The 21,093-nt window shown below is 47.9% G+C and overlaps 1 protein-coding gene across 1 annotated transcript in view; it reads right to left on the bottom strand.

Moving 5' to 3' along the window:
* Positions 1 to 21,093, bottom strand: part of FRMD4B (FERM domain containing 4B) — a 78,095-nt gene that overhangs the window by 44,255 nt on the left and 12,747 nt on the right. Inside the window, exons 2-5 of the mRNA XM_066557962.1 lie at positions 14,257 to 14,322; positions 13,483 to 13,577; positions 11,914 to 12,006; positions 8,680 to 8,764 (exon numbers count right to left, since the gene is read on the bottom strand). Coding sequence (XP_066414059.1) covers positions 8,680 to 8,764; positions 11,914 to 12,006; positions 13,483 to 13,577; positions 14,257 to 14,322 — 339 coding nt within the window. The remainder of the gene's footprint in view (positions 1 to 8,679; positions 8,765 to 11,913; positions 12,007 to 13,482; positions 13,578 to 14,256; positions 14,323 to 21,093) is intronic.

The raw sequence follows: 21,093 nt of genomic DNA, 5'->3' as shown, positions 1-21,093 counted from the left end.
TTTACAGCTTAGAAGCTGTAAAGAGTGAAGAGGCAAGAGGGTCTTCCCTAACTTGACCTCTTGAAGATGTTCTTGACCAAGCAAAGGGGACAAACAGATCACCCCAGGGGCAGGGCTGCCATCACGGCTCTCCAGCTGCTGCAAACCTCAGAACATGGTGGACCAGCCCTAGTTATTGCCCACACAGTTATTGCCACCACACAGGAACAGTGGCAGGAGACTGGGGCCACTCTAAGCAAGGCTCAGGAGGAAAAAAAAAAAAAAAAAAACAAAACCAAAAAAAACCAAAAAAACCACAACCAATCCAAAGAACAACCCATCATTTAAAGGGACTAAAAATCACAGAAAAAGAAAAAAAAAAAGTGCAGGGAAGTGAAGGGACTGCCCTGAAGTGCTGCAGTAGCTAAGCAGCAGAGCAAGGATTTGAAGCAAAGGATGCCCGGCTCAGCCTGTGTCTGACAGACTAATGCTCTCCAAGTGACAGTGTCCTGGGCAATTCCCTCTGAGCCTGGAAGTACTTTTTCATCATAATGTAACATTATTTGCCATCTGGCTCACCAATTGGCCATTGCTGTAATGTAATCCAGCTCTGCCCTGGGCTGTCATGGAGTTTAGACAGCCCTTGGCTTGACACAAATCCAGACAGTGACATGTGCTGTTCTGAAGTGCAGGACCATGACTCTTCTCACTCACTCAGGCAATATTTTGATTTTATAATCATCCTTCAGCCTGGGGGTTGGCAGATGGGGGTTTCTGTCTTAGTATTGCTTTATCAGCAAGGTCAGATTTCAAAAATAGATGAGGAGAATGACTGTAAGAAGATTAATTTGCATTGCCTGCCATTGGCAGGGTAATTCCAGCAGAGGCTTCAGTGAGCAAGTGGGGGGCCCTGAGAGCCAGGGCAGCCAGTGCTCCCACAGACACATGTTGAAGATGAAGGTGGAAGGTTTTCCTAAATTTATCTGAGTGGGAACAAGGTCAGCAGCACAAGGTTAAGTAGATGTATGTCATTCAGATAATGGAATCTGACTCTCCTACATCTGAGATGTAAATGAGTTTAAACAGACTGGTGACTGCAGCTCCAGGGAGGGGATGAAACTGATATTTTTCAATTAGAGTTTGCACAGGGGCGATCATTTTAACCAGTGAGACAGATTCAGCTGGGAGACCACTGGCTTATCTAAACACTGAACTTGGTCCAGTGGATTCAGGTGGTGGCTTTTGTCATCCTGATAAACATCAGAGTAATAAAAGGCTACAGCAGGTGTCCAAACTGGTTGGCAATTACTGTAGAGCAGGAGTAGGTCACTATCTCAGCATCTGGTTAAGAACAACTCAACCTTCAGGGCCCATGGGCAGAATTCAGCCCCCAGTTCAGATAGGAGCTCTTGCTACACAGACATGGACTTAGAATGTGATAAAAATCACAAGCTTGGTCATGAATAGAGCAGTGAACCCTCATTAGACACAGCAACAACACTAGAATTTACTGCCATAGAAATACAAGTCTGAAATCCTGATGAAAACTCAGATCAAGAGTGATGATAGTCAGATGAGCATTAACTGTGTTAAGCAAATCTTTAGGCTGTAAACTCAGATTAAAGCAGATTTAAAAAAATAAGCACACACAGGAACTGTCATGTTTAACTCTTTAGAGCAAGAAGTGGAAATGGACATGGTTTGTTCAAACCACATGTGACCTCCAGAGGTTAAAGGCTGACAACAAAATCATTTCACCTGCAGATCTGAGAGCTGAGATACCAACACGCTTGTTCCCTCAAACTAATTCCTTAAAAATCTGTGTTAGCCAAAGACACCCCCAAAAATGCACACACCATGATTGAATAGCCTCGAGACAGCCACAAGACTGAATATAATTACCAGTGATTACTGAAAGGTGCTTTAAAAAAAGCTGAAAGAAGGGTGCAATTAGTCAGAGGGAAAGAAAGGACCCAAACCGAGGCAGGCAATTAGCTGGGTGTGGACCCAGCACAAGTGAACAAAGCAGTGGCAGCACCCCGTGCCCTTACCCAGCACAGAGGTGATTCCCACCAGGGATGCAGGATCCCTGCTCCGTGTCCTGGCAGCCAGAGAGATGGGCTGGCACCGCCCAGCAGCGCCGAAAGCTGAGCAGCTTTTCGGTGTTTAAGGCCTTTTTTTGCCAGGCTGGGGAGGGCAGTGGGTGTTGGCCACAACCTGTTCCACCACACAGGCTGTGCAGGAGGAACTGGGTCAGGCAGATCCTGTCACTCGCCCCGCCGGGGTGGCTGTGCTGGGGAATTAATTACTGCGCAAACACTGGCAGCACATGGACAACTCCAGCTTTCAACTGCCTGTCCCAATTACCAGCATGCACACCTACATCTGAGCCCTGCTGGTGTCACCTGCTGTTCTCACTGCCCTGCAGTACACTGGGGGCACCATCCCACTCCCTCCTGCATCAGCTGCTCTAGGATTTGCTGAGCACCCGAACCGGGACTCAGCTCCCAAGGACAGAAACTGAGCTGAGAAAAAGCACAGCAAAGCAAGTTTCTGCCTCCAGCACCTCAGGGAGGTAAAGCAAAGCACAAAAGCAGCAGAATACGAGCTGCTAGAGGAGCAAATGGCAGTCTGCTCCTCCTGACCTTCCTCGGAGGAACACCCCAGATTCCTGCTTGTGCTGCATTTCCCCCACGGGGCCCTGCAGCCTGGGTGGCTCAGAAAGCCTCACAGCTGCTTCACAGCATTGAGCTGGTGCACGATGGCTTCTATTTCATGCATGGAACCCCACAGCCCTTCACACCAAGCACAAGGGAGCACGGGCTGAGACCAAACACAGCTCAGTGCATGTGCAGAGGCTGATGCACCTCCTCCCTGGCCAGACCTGCTGCTTCCCACCTCAGGGGCTGAGGCCAACCCAGCTCAAAAATAAAAGCTGTTAGTGGTAAGGGACAGCTTCAGGTTTCCCTGTTACACCCTTTATTTTGCTGTCTCTGCCAGCCACTCTCATCCATTTCCCTCTGCTTTTTGTGCCTCAGCCAACATTTAGATGAAACTCCAGGGAGAGGAGCAGCTACTCCAGGACTCACCTGCACAGTGCAACAGGAACACATTTACTGCTGCTTTCTTCTCATTAATACAAGAGTAAAAGCAGAGAATGGGGAAAGGCATGAGGACTTCCCTGGTTTGCAAACCAGGGCACATAGCAAGTGTCATTAGCCTTAACATATAATCACAGCCTTTTGCTTTCCTACCCCACCATCACAGTGAGATATCAACACACACAACAACAGAACTGGCTGAGCTGTCACAGCATCTTTGCTCTGTGGCCAGGACATCAAAGCTGCAGGACTCTTCATGGCAATTAACCCAGTTGTTGGTCCCAGGAGGAGGTGACTACATCCAGAGACATGAGGAACAGAACTCTGGCTGCAAATCAACTGAATTTTCATATTCAATGGGCCAGCCCAGCTGGGACACAACCTGCACCTCCCCAGGAGCCTCACAGGTCCCTGGGGCACCCTTTACAGCAGGACTTGGATCAACCTCAGCACTCTCAGGAGCCCCTGGACTGTCCCCACACCACAGCCAAGCCCCCTCCCCAAAGCCACCAGCACAGCCCCAGGTGAGGTCTCTGGGGGTACAGAGTGGGGGGCCCATGGAGATCTGCCAAACTACACCAGAGCAGGGTCCTGTCACATTCTATTCACAGGCTCCATCCTCCTCATCTGCTGACATGAGGCTGGGCCATGGCAGAATCCACAGGAGAGAACAGCCCTGGAGGAGCAAAAAGCCAACTGCTCCTGCTGAACCTCAACCTGGGCTTCACATGTGCTGTCTTTGGGAGCAAAACAGCCAACTCAGGCAAGGGACAGAGGGTGTTTAATAGCCTTGGCTAGGATCAGACTACACTGTGTTACAAGGCTACATGGGAACGTTCCCCTCTCCCTGGAGGTGGGGGAGAATTAGGAAATATCCATTATAAAACTTTCGAGAGCTCTCTGATATATGACCACTCTGCTCCCCAGGAGCTGGGAACCAGCCAGACTTTATGCTCACACCAGGGGTCTGTTTCAACAGCTCTTCTTGGTCAGCACTGGTCTCCAGGCTGCCAAGTGCTCACAAGCATTGCTGTTCATGGAGCTATCACAGACTCCTCTGAAAACTTACATTTCCTTTAACTTTTCCCTTTTTTTTCCCTTTTTTAAAGCAATTCTTACAAGTCCTTGAAACAAATGGGAATTTAAATAAACCCCCTAACACCCAGAGATACAGAGGAAATGGGGAACACAGCCAACTTGACCAAGATCTTAGTTTACAGAACATATTTTAAGGCCTGGCAAAGACTCAACCATACAACTGCAGAGCTATATGGAGGTTGGCCTTAATGCACAATAAACTTGACAGTGCTTTGCTGGCCAAGTAGGGTGTTATTTTTCCAAACTTGGCTGTTTCAAAAGAAGAAAAGATTAATTTATCTTTCCAAATTTATCATCAGCTTGTGTGTGACCAGTTCTGACCCACCTCCCTGCAAGCATCCCAGCTATGGTCACGGGCTGTGCAATAACACACTGAACAATTTACAGAGCTCCCTGTGCAAACACAGCCATTTCAGGTACCCACTGCACCAGGCTGCCCCTCTCCTAAATTCCAGCTGTACAGCAGGTTTCAGACAGCTATAAATCTTAACCCAGCTTCTTGAAGTCAATGGTGGGTGAGAAGGCTTTTAAACTGAAGTTGTCACCACTGAAGGTTCTCAGGCAGTGAAACTCACAGCCTTGGAAAAGAGAGGCACGTAAGAAACAAGAGCCCAGATGTACACAAAGCAGCTCCAGCCTTTGCATTCTCCCAAAATACATGTGGATAAACGAGTTTTTAACCAAGTCACTGGAAAGCACTTCCACAGACCTGGATATATAATTATCACCAGCTCCCACCTCCTGCTCGGTGGTCCAAGCTGTTCCTGGCAATGGCTGTGACTTCTCCAAGCTCCAAGAGCGTGGATGCTGCAGAGCAGGAGCCAGCCAGCTGCTGGGACCACACAGCACTGAGAGGGCCTGGGGACTGCAGCACCAGAGCAGGGGGAAATGGGCAGGGGCAGGGTGAGAGCTCTGGCAGCATTTGCTGTCTCAGCTGGATGCCAAGGTCTGTGCAGTGAGGGGGCACCAAGTGCAACCGCACACGTTGTGTTCTGTTCACATGCTAAGGGGGCTTCACAAAAGTAAAAATGAGCTCTCAGCCCTCTTGTGCTGCAGGCAAAGGGGTCTCCCCCCAAGCTCCCCAGCTGCTCACAGGCAGAGGAGACTGCACAGAGAGCAGCACAGGTCACAGAGGATGCACGAACCTGGCACGTGCCAGCAAAGGGCCCAGAGGCACAAATCAGCTTTGACTGTAGAGAGGAGCACAGAGGTGGGGGAGTGGGTGGGGAGTAGAAAGAAATACATTTTTGGCAGCTGAGATTTTATTGTCTATCTTGTCCCTTCCTTGCCAAAATGTCTACAGAGATTGCAAAATGCACAAGGCCCAGATTCCTCCAAGTCCTGGCAGGGTGAAGCAGTACCTGATTTGCAGAAAGGAGCAGAGAGACTTGCAAGAAGGCATGTGGGGTTGAAAGGTGAGGAAGAGAATCATGGCTGTGCACTGCAGAACAGCAAGCAAGCCTTCACCCTTTTCAGAGCTGTCATGCAGGTTTTGATTTCATTATTTATTACTCATGATCATATTTTGTAATATATTATGTAACTAAGAATATAACATGCTATAGTGTTTACCCTAAATTTTCATTCAGCTGGTACAAGACAGCCAGCACACACTGCCCAGCAGCTCCAGCCTGACCCCAGAGGTGCTGGACTTCCTTAGGGAGATTCCATTCTCTTTGATTAGAAACAGCCCCTTACAGTATTTCACACACAGACATCTCAAAGAACACTGTAAATACATTTCTGCTGCAGCCTCTGCACCCTGTAAGCCAAGGACAGATCCCCTGCACAGGAAGGGCTGGCACAGAGCTTTGCCATTGTGCTGGCTGTGCCTGCCCAAGCCTTTGCCTGGCTCTCCTGGTGTGTCCCAGGTGCCAGCAGGAGCACTGGCATGCCCATGGCACATGCAGGGCAGCATCACCCCCTCCCTGCTCACAGAAACATCCCTGTCCTCCAAAGACAGAAGCCAAGGGAGCACAGGTACCCACACTCTGCTGTGCTGTCAACACATGCCAGTGCTCAGGAATGTCACAAGAGCACTCAAGCATCAGGCATTTGCACCACCCTGGATTTGGGTTTTCCCTGTGGGGAAAAGCTACAGCGAAAACTTTGGAAACACCTTTGTGAAAGCAAAGAAACACAACTGACTTTGAAGCAATCTTATCCACACAGGGCTTAGCACAGCCCAGGTATTGCAGCATCTATCCCAAACCACATTCCTGGCCCACACAGAGCACAGGCTCCATGCAGAGACCCAGGTTAGGACATTGCCCTGGCAGGGCATCCTCTGGCACTGCCCATGCACTGGGAGCTCTCCTGGGCACATGGGCTGGGTGGGGGCTCCTGCTTTGTACACACTGGGGTGTCCTCACTCCAAGAACACAACAAGGAAAGGAAAGGGACAAAAAGGCAAAAACAAAAAGCCAAGCTGAGGCAGGTCTAACCTCCGGGAGCTGGATTAAGGACTGAGAAATGCCAGGGAGCATTCCTGGCTGTCATCAGTGAGCATCAGCTACACCCCTCATGCAGCTGGGGATGCTCCTAATCAGACATCCCCTGGCTCCTTCTCTGCCCCACAAAGGAGCCAGCAGCACCAGGGGAGAGGACAGGCACATCTGAGGGGCCCTTGTGCATCCTCCTGTCCCCATCCCAGGGGCTCAGGATGAGGGCTGGCCCCACATGCCCTTCATGATTACCTGAAACCTGGAGACTGACCCCAAGTCTGTCACGTAGAACAGAGCATTTTTACAAGGGTTAATTGGAAAGTTAAAAGCTGCTTTAGAGTAGAGGAACTGGCTCCTGCTGAAGGAGCCACAGCCTTGAGCTGGGCTGTGAAACTGCCAGCACAGAGAGGGCTGCAGGCAGAGCCAGGCCTCCCCAGCTTTCCCTGTGTGCTGAATCACCTGGAGCTGCCCAGAGATCCTCCTCTCAGGAGGAAGTGATGCTCCTCATCCTCATCCCTCTGCTGCCCACAGAAACTGGAAACAGCAGACACCCCCTGCTCCTGGCAGTTTTGCTTGAAGGAACAGGGATGGCACACTTTGGGTTGCTACAAGGAGCATGCACCTTGCAAACCACAGGGGAAAATAAAAGAGCCAGCCTGCCTTCAAACTTTTTTTATGCTTCTCTTCTCCTTTGCTTTCTGATATGCTTTATACATGCATATAAACACATATACTGGCACCCAAATGTGTTAATATTGGGTAGGGTTTGTTTCAACAGCAGTGGCATTTTCTACATTCCATCCCAAAACCAGACCCATTTTCCAATCCCAAAATTATTTGTGCTGTCTTGTTAAACTGCTCCAGTTAAGGAGCAATTTAAGGATGGCTACAAGCTGCCAAGACCGTTCATTTTAAGTGGCAGACATGTCAAATGAAGACTTGCTTTTTAATAACCATAACCAGTGAGGCCCCAAGTTCTTTGAGCATCTTTCAAACTTCAGCATGTTGTAAAAATGCACCAATTTCCTTCACTCTTCCAGAAAGCAATTCCTGTACAAAGCACAGTCACAGCTCTGCCATCAACCCCTCTGAGGTTTCTATATGCTTTCATAAAACAATGAACACTGGATCCTGAATGAGAATCCTCCAGAATCTGAAGCATGTTAAAGGTGAAAGCTCTGGCTGGCTACAGTGAGCTCCACCACCAAGGACTGCTTCCCAAGGAAAGGTTGTAAGAACCAAGTGACCCTCTCAGACTGACTGAACCATGAGTGAAAACAAAAAGGCACCAGAGTTTGACATTAACTGGAAAATCCCAGAAGCATCAGAGTAAAGTTCACTGAACTGCAGCTGCATGTACGGGCATGGCAAAGTTGGCTGCCACACCACTCTTATTCCAGAGCAAGATGTGCCTGCAGACAATCAACCTTAATCTTTAAGATTTTCATTACCACATCCTCATGTGCCTTTTAAAAACATGTATTTTACCAATCTGAATATTTTAAGAAAACAGTGGAAGCTTTTCCACCACAAAGAAAATATTCCAACAACTGGTTGTGATTGCTGCTTTATAGGATTTGCTATTACTATTTACTGTTACTTTACTATCTCACTGAATTAAGGCAGGAAGTAAAGGAATTGGGGACAAAATCCACAACACAGGACCTTCCTCACAGGCCTTTTCTTCCTAGGACAGGTTTGATTAAAGGTCAGTAAAGAGACACTTGCACTGTTTGCTATGCAGACTGTAGGAGAATGTGCCACTGAGCAGAGCCTACCTGGGAAGTTACAACCCAGATTTCAAGCAACTTAAAAGCTTTTGAGTATTTCAGACTCATTGCAGAGCACTGAGCACACAGCAGGGCTGGGAAAGCATCATCAGCCCGATTCACATGCACGAAGCATCAGCTTTCAAGGCAAGGAGAGAGCCAGCATGCTGAGATCTTAATACTTCAATTAGTTCTAGAAATCAGACACAGCTCCTACCAAGTTCTCAGGACTGAGCATGTGGCAAAAGAGCAACAGAAGAAAGATGCAGAAGAAGCTCCAAGTCTTACCTGGTGTACACAGGACTTAGCATTCAGAAAAAACAGTTCCACTGTAGTTTTGTCCTTGAGAAAGGAAATGCTTTCAATGTAGAACCTGAAAATTAAAAAAAGAACCAAAAACCATGAGTGACTCTCTTGAATAGGTTTCATCTTCCTCCCAAGTCATTTTATTTCCTCAGTGTTTTGTTCTCCAGCAATAAAATAGCACAGAGGAACTATGAGCTACTGCACTTAATTTCCTGCCTTTTAGGAGGGAACAAGCAGAAATCACAGCCTGACAGCACACAGGGGACAGGGACTCCTGGTTCAATAGATCCTGGGTATCTGATGACTTTTCAAATTAGATGAAAACCCTGAATGCTACAGGAGCAAAGCCCATCTCTCTCCCCTGCAGGTAAAGTCACAGCAGTGGAAAAAGCCACTCCAAACATGGTGGGGAAATCAGTCCAGCACTCTGCTGGAAGACAGGGGTGTCTGGGAGCCCTGCAGGACCACCTTCCCTCCAGGAGAGCAGAGATGTTAGTAAGAACCCTTCCCTTCACTCCAGCTCCAGATGCTCCCACTAAATGCTAGGCAGGAGACACAACTTTCTCCCAGCCAAGCACAGACCTGGGCCCCCAGTGCCTCAGCAATGCAGATCACCCCAGTGTCCTGTCCTGGAGGGCAGGGGGGCTGGATGACCCACACAGGGCAATCAGAGCCAGACCAATCTCTCCCACAGCCCCAGGCTGCTCTCGAGGCTCCTGACAAACTCCTCAGGCTCCATCCCCTGACTTTTGACTGATGATCATGGCATGGATGATCTGTAGGACGTTTGAACAAGCCCCCAGCAGCAGCACAGAGCACGTGCTAGGGAGCAGAGAAGCTGGGACCTGCCACAGGTGTCAGGAATGCTTGCAGTGTTTATGCTGTGACTTCAGAAAAGTGAGACATTAAATAGTAATTGCTTTAATATTTCACATTCCTGCAGCGTGTCCCATTGAATTAATTTTAAAGCACTCTCCAGAAGGCCTCTGCAGATGATTTACCCATTTCACAGGCATGCAGCCTGGCCAAGGGGCAGCTCAGCAGCCTGCCCCACACATCTGAAAAGCTGTTCTACATTTCCATGACTCACCTTTCCCCATGAACTCTATGAGCCACAGGTATTTCCACCTTCTCTTGATCTCACCTGATGTATTTTTTTCCCCAACAGCTTTGCTAAATTTTACTTTAAATACCCTTGAGTGTTCCTCTTCAGAAATGCAGAGCAGAGGGCAGGACCCACACTCTTCATCCTTTCCCATCCCTCCTGCCAGACCAGCCCTTCCCAGAGTGGACCTTCCTCAGCCTGCTGAAGCCTTCCCTGCACCCTGAAGTGATTTTCCTCAGCTAATGACCTCATTTGCACTTCCAGTTTCTTTCAGCCAGGGCCAGGTGTGGCTGAATTACCCTCAGAAGCAGGACAGCTCTGGTTCTGAAGAGAGTCAGCTCCCAGTCACTCCTGTACAATGCAGGAAGCTGTGGGATCTATGGATTTAGGGTGAGAGCACAGGGGGCACTGCCCCAATCCCAGCTCCATTTCCTCCATGGTACAAGATTTACCTTCTCATCCTCCCACTACAGGTGGGGAACACTGGACCACAGAGATAAGGATGTTCAGGGCATGGCAGGCACAATTGGGAGCACCATAAAGTGCACATTCTGCTTCTACTTCCAGTGCTGACGTTTGTCAAAGTCCTCAATCTGCATCACAGAGCCCTTCAGCTGAGTGTGCCATCCAAAAACCTCTGTGACTGGATTGAGTTTATGCCAGCTGGCAGTAATTGAAATCTCAAAGGATTATCACGTTTCCTTATTGAACAGCAAAAGTTCAGGGATGAGAAGAGATGAAGAAAAACCAGCAATCTGGAGATTGCTCCATTTCCAGTAATGCAACTGGAAACTGCAGGTTTTGAAGTGGCTTTTCTGCTGGAATATCTCTTTTCTATGGATCAGGCTGTTTCTGTAGGGCTAATTATTTCTGTATCTTCCTCCTCCTGCTCTGCATCTCACTGCCCACCTCCTTGGTTACCTGTTTTGGATCTCATGACCACAGAGTGGTCAAGCTTAAAATTCCCTTCTGATAGTTGATCTTTCCAAGCCCACTCCTCACACATTAACTCCTGCCCAAGTCTCTGCACACCCTGTCCTGTTGAGAACCACCTTGCAACAGAGAGGGCCAAAATGAGCAAAGAGCATAAATTCCAACCAAAAGAATGCTCAAGTTATAGGATTGCCTTCACAGCTTTCTTGGGCAGCCACAGGTTTTGGCCTCCCAGATCCTGATCATTGTAAACACAGTGAAGAGCCCATCACCCCTTCATAAATGGAGCTTTTTCTTTCTGCTAAGTGTGGAAGAGGAGCTCTGGACACCATCACACCCCAGCACGTATTCAGGCAGAACAAAGTGCCACTTGTTTGTCCCATTCCCCTGGTGACCAGTGGGGGACACGGGGAGGCACCAATGCCAACTGACCCAGCTACACAAGAGGCTCTGCTTTGGAAGTGCTTCAAATAATTGAGCACACCAGGCATAAATTTACCCAGATCTGAAAAGCAAATGAGGTCAGTCTGCTCTCACGTTCCCTCACAGACTGCAAGGAAAACAAAGACTCCAACAATATTAAGAAGATGATGCTTGATCTCTTCTGCCAGCACAGCTCTGTTTCGTATGATGTGGGGTTTTTTCAGGCCCTTAACCAGCAGAGCTTTGCCAGCAACAGCCCTAAAGTAATGCAATTACATTGGCCAAAATCATCATTTTGCCAGGGGTTTTATTCTTTCCTGGGGACTGGTTAAGCTGTGAGCAAAACAGCCATCAGCAATCCCTTTAAAGTACAGACAGCCCTTAGGTAAACAAAAGGAAAAAAGTAAGTAAAATTGTTTGAATAAAGTGTATTGAAATTTAGCACACTCAAAGAAAAGTCAGGCAAAGAAGATACTTAAAATATGAGGTTTTAAACAAAAAACAAAACCCAAACCCACCACAGGAATCATGTCCTAATAAGAGTTTAAAAAGTAGCAGGTTCCAACCTACTTTATATCATAGTTACATACAAAAGAAAGCAGCACTTAGCCAGGGCCTAATCTCCTTCTAAAAATAACACATTGCTTTGACATTTATTTCCTTTATCAAATCTGTAATCAGCTCCTTTAAACAAAACCCCTTGGTGACAAATAAACCCAAGTGGTAATGTTTGCTTGGTGGAAACAATTACTCACCTAACGGCAAAGTACAAAGTTGCTGGCCCTGGTTTCTTGGGCAAGTCATGGTCCAGGACACGGTGATCCAGCTGCAGCCAGACACTCTGACCTCTATGGAAACAGGTTGGGGAGAAGGTTAAAAACTGGGATGGAAAATACAGAAATTGGTTCTTTTCGGTGCCCCCAGCTACTCCAAGTGTTACTTTAAAAAGGTCAAGCCTCAGCTCCAAGGCAAGCAAACATCTCATCGAATTATTTCCTTTTTTTTACCTAACCCTTAACCCTGCAAGGCTGAGCCATGGGTGCCCTCCAGAGGCCAACACTCCCTCCAAGCACCCAGCCCTGTGCATACACCAAGGCAGGCCCTGGAATCCCACTGGAGTTTCTGGGGAAGCCAAGAGCTTTCAGATAATCCCCTGGCAGCACTTTAAACCTCACCGCGACTCGGTGCCAGCAACCAAAACCATCCAGAAGAATTTCATGGCAGCTCTTCTGGGGGAAAAAAAACAAGCCAAGTACAAACAGTATCCTCAAGGGATTTAGAGAAGAGCTGGGGGAAGTATTTTCCAACAAGTGAAAGGACAAAGATGTGGCAAAAACATTCCAGGGATAGCCCAAGATGTGAGAGGCTGCTAAAAATAACAGAGTGCTGGGGTCAGGGCCCCAGAGGGAGCAGCTCCATGAGCTCCAGGGTGTCCCCAGGGCCACTCCTGCTCCTGCAAGTGGGATGTGCCTCAGAGGGTGGCCCCAAACACGGCTCTGATGGGATCTGTAGGTGGAGGCTTCCATCCAGGGCTGCATAAAAAGTGGCAATGGAGAGCAGCAGGAAGCAATGTTATTCCCATTAGACAAGAGGTTTATTTAGGGGCTGTTTCAGTGCGCAGCTCCACGTCCCCACTGCCCTGAGCACCTCTGCTCCAGCTTTTTGGGGGAGCTGAAGGTAACTCCTCTGGAGAGGCTGGCTCTGCAGGCAGCAGATGTGGGGAAGCATTTCAGTGCCCTGCTGAGAGATGAGCCTGAGCACCAGGTGAGACTGCAGCTCATGAACCCAGCTGACTCTGGGTTAATGCCATGGAACACATCTCCCACAGCACCACAGACAGGCTCAGAGAGAGAAGAGTGGTTCCTGGGCAGGACTGACCTCACAGCTCACTCTGCTCGGGAAATTTGGGGTTAAAAGGCTCAATAATATATTTGAGATTCAGGTGCAAAGCAATTCATTTTGGAAATAAACGCAAAACCTTTTTGTTGTTACTAAAAGTGCAGAGGAGGAAAGCTGAGGGTGTTCACATGGGAAATTATCACTGAATCAGTTTGTTCACTGCGTGAGACAAATATGAAATGTGAAATCATCAGGAAAATATTTTACAAGGATTCTCTGGTTTGGGCCCAGAAGATATTTTCCAAATATTTTCTATTTTGTGCCTTCCTTTCTCCCCAGCCAAGCAGCACAAGCACAAGGTAGGAAATTCCTTCTTCTTTGAAAGAAAAAGCAATTTTTCCATCATGCCAAGCTGCCACAGTATCAGAGGTAAGGTTTTACATAGCAATAATGACACAGCTGTTTAAATAAATAAACACACTCACGTGTCATCGATAAATGTTATCCCAAAATATTCCTTTTCTTTCAGGTTGAAGTGTGAGGCCACCAGATCCAGTAACTCCCGAGACAAAAGTTTGGGCTGTTGAAAGAAGAATAAAAATTATTTTATTCCTTTCAGTCCAGGCTTTTAATAAAAAATAAAATTTTTCCTGTACAAATACTGACATTTGAGTGGACATGGCCATGCTAAAACCCTGTTGTACAAGTGAATAGAGAAGTGATCTATCAGACTCAGGGTGTCTCAGTGGAGCTGTGTGGGATGTGTGGAGCATGGAGAGGCAATTCTGTGCTTAATCCATGACATTAAGCTGAAGGGCACAGACTGAGCGCTGCTTTCCTCTTTCTGGGGGAGAAGGCAGCATCCAGGCTTTCCTGCACTTATGGCAGGAAGGATTTTTCAATTAAGAAAATATCGTGTAGTGGAGGATCTCATGCTTTGAGTTCTGTTACGGGACAAAAAACGTCCTCAAACCCACAGAGTTTTCTTCCCATCTAAATGGCAAAAAGCACCACCACAAGGGGTGTGTTTAATATCCTGTATGGATTTTGGTGAAAGCAAAAAGTGAATGCAGAACTGATGGCGGGGAAATCCTTCAGCTAATCCAGGTGTCAGGAGAAGCACATTGCCTCAGCAAACCTATTCCACTCTCTGAGTTTTTCTAGTACAACCTGTCTTCAACCCTCAGTTCAGCCCCCAAAAGAAAACAAGCAGAGAAACCTGGCCCTGGCTGCCAGTGCCCAAAGAGCGAGGTCAGTACCTGAACCAGCAGCTCCAAGTTCCTGTCATCGAGGAGATGCACCTGGCAGTGCCGGCCCTCGGTCATCTGCAAAGACAGCAGCACAGCCCTGTCAGCAAGGGCAGCATTCCTGGCTTGCACCAGAGCATGTGAGGCTTGGGGACAAGGGCAGGGTGAAGCAAGTGTCTGATTTTGATGGATAAGGGAATTGACTCCATACCCAAGCTGAGAGTCCTTCTCCAAGGACTCCATCTGGGAGCTGCATCAGCACTCGCAGTTCCTGTCAACTTCATGCTGGAATTAAGGGTGCTTAGCAGCACTCAGGATCAGATTAAAAAAACCCATAAATGCTGTGAGAATTAAATGTGAGGATGAACCAGCCTGGCCAGTGCCAGAGCCTTGGGCTTTTGCTCCGGTGAGGAAGAAATGACAGGGGCCCAGGAAACAGAGATCCATCCAACCCTCCCTGCAGATGGGTCAGCCCAGATCTGGTCCATTGACCTGTCTCTAGAACAGATGGAGTAACATTTTCACTTGAGCAGCTATTGAAAGTCATCACCTCCATGGGATTCTTACATAGGAGCTACATACATCAAGAAGGTGCCTGAACTGCATCACAAAGAATGGGATGAGCTTTGCAACCTCTGATGCTGTATCTGAGCCACCTCTTTCATGTCACATTTGTCTCCTGCAAACTAAGTCTCTTCCTCTCCTTAGCAGGCGAGCAATTCAGAAATAGCTGCCCATTATGCCCTTTTAGTATCTGCCCTTTGAAATCTAATACATTTCAATGAAAGCTTTTACATTATTTAATATCTGTTCTAATTCTGGGCCTTTCAGCACCTCCAGTGAGGACCAGCTTTGCAACACTCTCCTGGTGAGAGTTGGTGAAGGAAACCTGGCTTTCATATTTGTTCTCCCAGCCTCAAAGCAACTCCTTTTCCTGACAGCACAAGCTTCCAGCCGACTATAAATTGTGAGCTGTGAGCAGAGGCCGGGGGTGTTTGCTTAGACAGCGGCTCCCAGAGGGATTAAACAGCAACACACAATGGTTTCCCCTTTCACATCCCTCTGGCTCCACAGGGACAGGGACAAGGACAGGGTTGAGCTGTGGTGCCATCAGCCCCTCTCATCACCTCCTGCCCCTGTGCATGCTGCACACCCGAGCCTCGCAGAGACTTAAAAACAAACAATTTCTGGGTGATGACAGTGGAACCACAGAGAGCTCGCAGCTCTGCCCCCGTTTGCGCAGCCGGGGCTGCCGAGACACAGCGGCCTCTGTCCCCAGGCAGCCCTGTGCCCCCAGCTCCCACACCAACACAGCTCCATTGTCCCACTCATGGAGCTCCTTTGGACCAGAAGCCGAGAGGGAGTGCCCTCCTGAGGAGCTCTGCAGGCAGGTCAGAGATGAGCACCTGCAGGCACAACTCCCTGAAGTGTCCTGGAAAACTGGGCTGCAGCGACTTTGGGCACTGCTGAGCATCACACTGCCCACCAAAACAGCAACACTGGTACAAGGACTGCTTGCAGAGCGAGTCTAGAGGAACAGAAGGACAGAAATACCTTCCTTTGCCTGTCTTACTGCTATGAACATGAGTTTGTGCAGAAGTGCCAGATGAGCAGTGCCACACGGTAAGCAGCAGCTCAGAGCCCAAGGCTGCTCCACCCTGGAGCCAGCAGTGATCTCACAGCTGCAGCCCCTGGTGCTGCTCCCTGCAGAGCATCATCCCCCAGGCCCTGCACTCCCAGCAAGGTACCACCTCCAGCAATTCATCCCTTGGGTCTGGAAGCAGAACTGCACCACCCCAACTCCAGCTTGCAGCACGCTCCCTGAGATTTCCCTGCTGCCCAAACACAGCACCCAGAGCCCTTAAACCCATTATGATCCACTCCCAGCTCCATTTGTTCCCCAGAGCTGAAGGGCTGCCATGGCAGGCTCGTAACTAAGTTGCCCATTACCATCAATTAATCATTTCATCAGCACACCCTTCAAGGTGCAGCAGATTTCTGGCTCTGACACACTGTTACCAATCTGCCCCTGTTGGGAAGTGTCGGATCCAATACTGTTTTTAAATCATTCCCCATCTGTTGCTCTGAGATAGCACGAGGGTTGCCATCATTTAATTGTGAGCTGCTTCAGTTTTCACCCAGTGAAATCACATCAATCACTTCTAACTGTCTTAATTGCCTCAGTTATCTCTTGTTAAGTAAAAAACGTTTCTGTTGGAGCAAACACATCCACAAAGCCTCGTGCTGAGGAGAAAGAAAAGTATCTGGAAGGATTAAAATGTAAAATAAATACCAAGCATCATCTGTGCTTCAATTCAGCTATCCAGCTATAACAGCCCTGAAGATAGGCAAGATCCCTGATTTTATTGATGAGACAACAGAAGGAAACAGTTTAGAAGTCTCATTTACAAATATACACACAGAAAACATTTAAAACCTGAGGCACCAGGAATCTTTCCTCAGAAATCACACATCCACTTCCCAGAGTGCTGGAAAGCTCAGTCAAGAAGCTGCAGAGGATGCTGAAGTGCCCAGTGACAGAGCACTCACTGTGAAATGCCTTTGCTGTGACAAACCTGGCAGCCCCCACCTGCACCCCCAGAGCTCTGTGGCCATAGGCTCGTGTCACCCCAGGAACACTTGGGGACATAAGCACAGAGCCACAGGACAGTGATGTCCAGAGCCATGAGATGCCTGCGGTTGTAGCTCCAAGAAGAGCTGCTTGCACCCCTCTGCCCCCACCCCCCCAGCCCATTCCTGAACACCTGAGGGCCACATTCCTGCTAAGGAATCCTCCAGCCAGGATGAGACACAGGGATACTCACTGTGTGCCACCACAGCCTGCTCAGGGAACACAGATCTGCTGGTGTGACCATCAGCCCTGCATCTGCAGGCTCCAAGCCCCAAACAAAGCCTGGACTGAGCCCTTCTCCTCCTCCTGCACAGCCAAAGCCTCAGCCCCAGCACTCTGGTTCCTGCAGCTGTGCAGGAGCTCACTCCAAGCATCCCCACCCCATTCCTGATGGGGCAGAGAGCACATCACTTGGCTCACCCTGTCCTTGCAATCAGAAGAAAATCACTCCAAATGGCTACCACAGGGAAGCACAAGCCCATCCCACACCAGGAATGTCACCCACCAGAGAGGCCATCTCCAGGAGACAGCTCTCTCCTCGCATCCAGCTGCCTCCCTGTGCACACAGGGCTCTGAGCTACAGGGCAGCACTCACATTTCACAACCCTTTCTGTACAGGAGGTAGAACCAACAGCTTTGGAAGCTGTGGCAGCTGCAAGCTCACCTCACAGGCTCTGGAGTGTGAATCCCCAGGTGTGATATGATTGTGGCACAGCAATGCTCCAGCACAGTCACAGGTACCAATAACCTGGGCCCATCCTCTTGCCTGAAGAAAAGCTAGAGAGCTTCATGAAGAGGCTTCCATCACTTTCATCCATGGATTTTGGCCAGGAAAAGGCACCTCCAGCTCAGCAGCTGGAGACTCTGAGCTCCTGGAGCCACAGGAGCAAAGGACTCCTGTTTAACTCCCCCAATGACACTGGTGTGACTTATTTGATTTATTCCCCACAGCACATCCACTTGCAGGTCTGTTTCCTCAGGCTGTGGGAAGGGACTTGTGCTGTGTCCCAACTCCCAGGGCACCAGAGTCCTCAAAAACCCAAAGCCCTGGAGCCCTCACTAATACATATTCTTTAATCTTTAATTCAGGACACCCTGCTAATCTGAACAATAGAATTGATTTTCTATGTGTTGGACCAATCCATCACGAGATGAGCACAGCTGTCTGCCTCAGTCAAGAGCTGCTGTGAACAGTCTTGAGATATTTATACACACACACATCTGTTTTCAGCTTATTCTCATTGATTTGGCATTGTCTGTACAAATAACAATTTTTGCAACATGGCCCCAAATTGGTCATCTTAGCAGTTATTTTTAAAAGCCTGCTAATATTTGAGCTATTATCCAGTAAAAGAAGTAGCAACATAAAATTCATGAAGCATCTCTGTGTCTCATCTCATTCCCAACAGGAAATTAGGAGAGAGACATTACACAGCCCTATTTTTGGCAAAACCATACTGAGAGACTGGGAAACAACAAAAATCCAGCCTTCCAAATTCACTGGAATTTTCTGTACACAAGTAAGCAGCAAAATCTCAAAAATTGAGACGACTGAAAGGAGACAAACACTTTCTACTGTAGAAATACATCAAAATACTGCAGCTCTCCTAATTTACAGGCTGTCAGCAAGAATCTGATTCACCCAAATCTTCAGTAAAAAAAAGGCAGATAATGAAGGGAAACAAACAATTCTCAGAATATTCATGTGTGGAAATTAAAGCATATGGTGAGATTGTAGCTCTACATAGAAAATTAGCATTATCATAAAGGTTTCATTAGCTGGGAGGAAACAACATGTTGTCCTCCCTTTTTGTCACCAAAAAATATGACAAATTCTCCACCTAAATTCATCAAAGCAGATTTTCTAAAACATCCATCCTTAAAAAGAAAATCAGCAGAGAAGGCAGAGAAAAAAAAAAAAAAACTACTTCTTGGCTACTTAGACCAATTCCCTACAATATCCTAAGCCTGAATGTTTATTTGGGAAAAAAGCACATGCAGGATATTTATGCTATTTCTCTTGGACAGAAACATCCTCCTTATGCAAAGCTGGTTGTTACATGCAATATTTTTAGACATCCATGTGTGTCATCCCGTTAGGGAAAACATAAGAAAAAAGAGTAATTAGACAGGGTGTAAACAGGAAATCTCAAAAAAAAAACCCCAAAAACACCCTTAAGCCAAAAAAAAAAAAAGCTGTCAGAATAACACATCTCCTGAAGGGAAGCTCAGGAATGGAGAATTATGAAGGGTCTGGGTCAGGAGCAAACCCCAATGTGCTGTATTCCCTCCAGGACAGATTTCTCCCTGCCAGAACTGGGCAAGTTACAAAGAAGTCACTTGGCCTATCTGCCACTGACTTCTATTTTTAAGCCTTTTTTTTGTTTTAAGGTCTAGAGAAAGAAAATTAAGGAAAAAAAAAAAAAAAAAACCTAAAGAAAAGGAGCCAACAAAACCCAAACCCTACAAACTCTCTGGCCAAAGAAGAGAGGATTACACGTAAGCTGCACATAATTAGGACAGAACTGGGAGCTGTGTCTGCCAGTGACAGGCTCAGAGCCCTGCCCTGCATCCCAGCTGCTCTCCCTGGGGATGGGCCTGGTTTGGGCTCAGCAGCCCAGGTGTGCACACACAGTGAGTGCAACCTGCCAGAGACAGCCACCTAAATACTCATCAGCAGAGCTTCAAAACCACCCACACCCAGCAAGGCTTCACATCTCTAATGCTCTGAATTCCATGAGAAATCTTTTGGACTCTCCCCCCAGTTCTGCTCTTTCCTTCCTCCCCAGATAAACCCCTTTGTTCAGGCCTGGGTGCTCCTGGAAACATCCCAGGGTGACACCAGGAATTGGGTCCCAGGTGCACTGAACTGTGCATGTTATTTCCCTGAGCTCCTGGCAGGGTAGCTGTGTGAAATTAAACTTCACTGGCAGATGAATAGCTCCAAAAGATATTTAATAGGCAGGAAAAAAATCACCTGATGTATCCATTGATGAGAGAGAAAGGGGAACTATTTTCACTACATAAATGGTCAGCACACAGCCTTAAACCTGCAGATGGAAAAGGGAGAAATTGGACTATGGCACATCATTAGTACATAGATTATAAAAACTGGCTCATTTATTCCTGAAACAGGCACACCACAGTGGCTCAGGCAGTCAGAGCACCGAAGAAAATAATATAGATAACAAAAAGCAAAATTCCCTCTCCCAGAAGGCAATGCTGTCCCTTTGCACAGTGACTTCACAAAGCCTGTGCCATGAGGGCATCCCAAAATGCTTCCATCCTGCTTTTGGCAGTGGCACAGAGGCAGCAGCTCTGCTTTCCAGGTGCACAAGCCTACACCTGGATCTTTAAAGGATTTCATGTCCCAATCCCTACCTGAGCTGCACTTCACCACCCATTAAAGCATCACCAGTAATTTTCTGTAAAGGTTCCGTTTTTTTAAACCCAAACTTCTCCTCTGTAACTCATAAACCTGTAAGAGATTTCAAAGCTTAGTACTGAAGCCCCCACACTTGAGGTTTTCATTGGCATTGAGGTGGGTTTTTCCTTTGGTTCTGAAGACATTTAGGATCAGCTCCTCAGATCAGCACTGCTTCACTGACTTTGGTACAACCAGCCAGCTTATGTCTGGCCCTGAACGTGCACAGCCTGATCAAAATGTGAGATCACATGCAAGAATGTCTTGCCATAAGGAGCTGCCCCAGCCAGGCACATCTCAGGAAAATAAAAACCCTTTGCCTGTCCTTCTGGAAGGAAGGGGCCTGCATGCAGCTGGGGGGAAGAGGGAAAAAGTTATAATGGTTGGAATGACCTCAGAGTTTCCTGGTGTGTCTATTGGGAGAGCAAAGCTTCATCGTGTTCCAGCACTTGGAGCCACTCAGAGCTTGAAGGAATAAGCAGGAAAATAACAGACAGAAGTTGGGGGCTATAGCAGCATTGCCGTGGAAGCTTTTTAAGCAATCTGCACAGATCTCCCAAAACACCCTGATGCACATTCTGGGGAGCCTGTCTGCAGCCCGCAGGTCTGCCCTGGCCAGTGTGGGTGCCACCACTCAGCGTCCCACGGTGGGAGGTGCTCAGGGTGAAACTGATGGATGAGGATTGGAAATGCTCCACTCTCCCACGAGTGAAGATCTGAGGAAGGGAAGCACTGCCCCAAGCCACTGGCACATCCCACCCCACTGAGTGCCCCTCCACCAGCCTCAGAGCAG

The sequence above is a fragment of the Molothrus aeneus genome, chromosome 12 (genome assembly GCF_037042795.1).
Source record: "Molothrus aeneus isolate 106 chromosome 12, BPBGC_Maene_1.0, whole genome shotgun sequence".
Lineage (NCBI taxonomy): Eukaryota > Metazoa > Chordata > Aves > Passeriformes > Icteridae > Molothrus > Molothrus aeneus.
The sequence above is the reverse complement of the archived record's forward strand: the minus strand, read 5'-3'. Positions and strand labels throughout refer to the sequence as shown.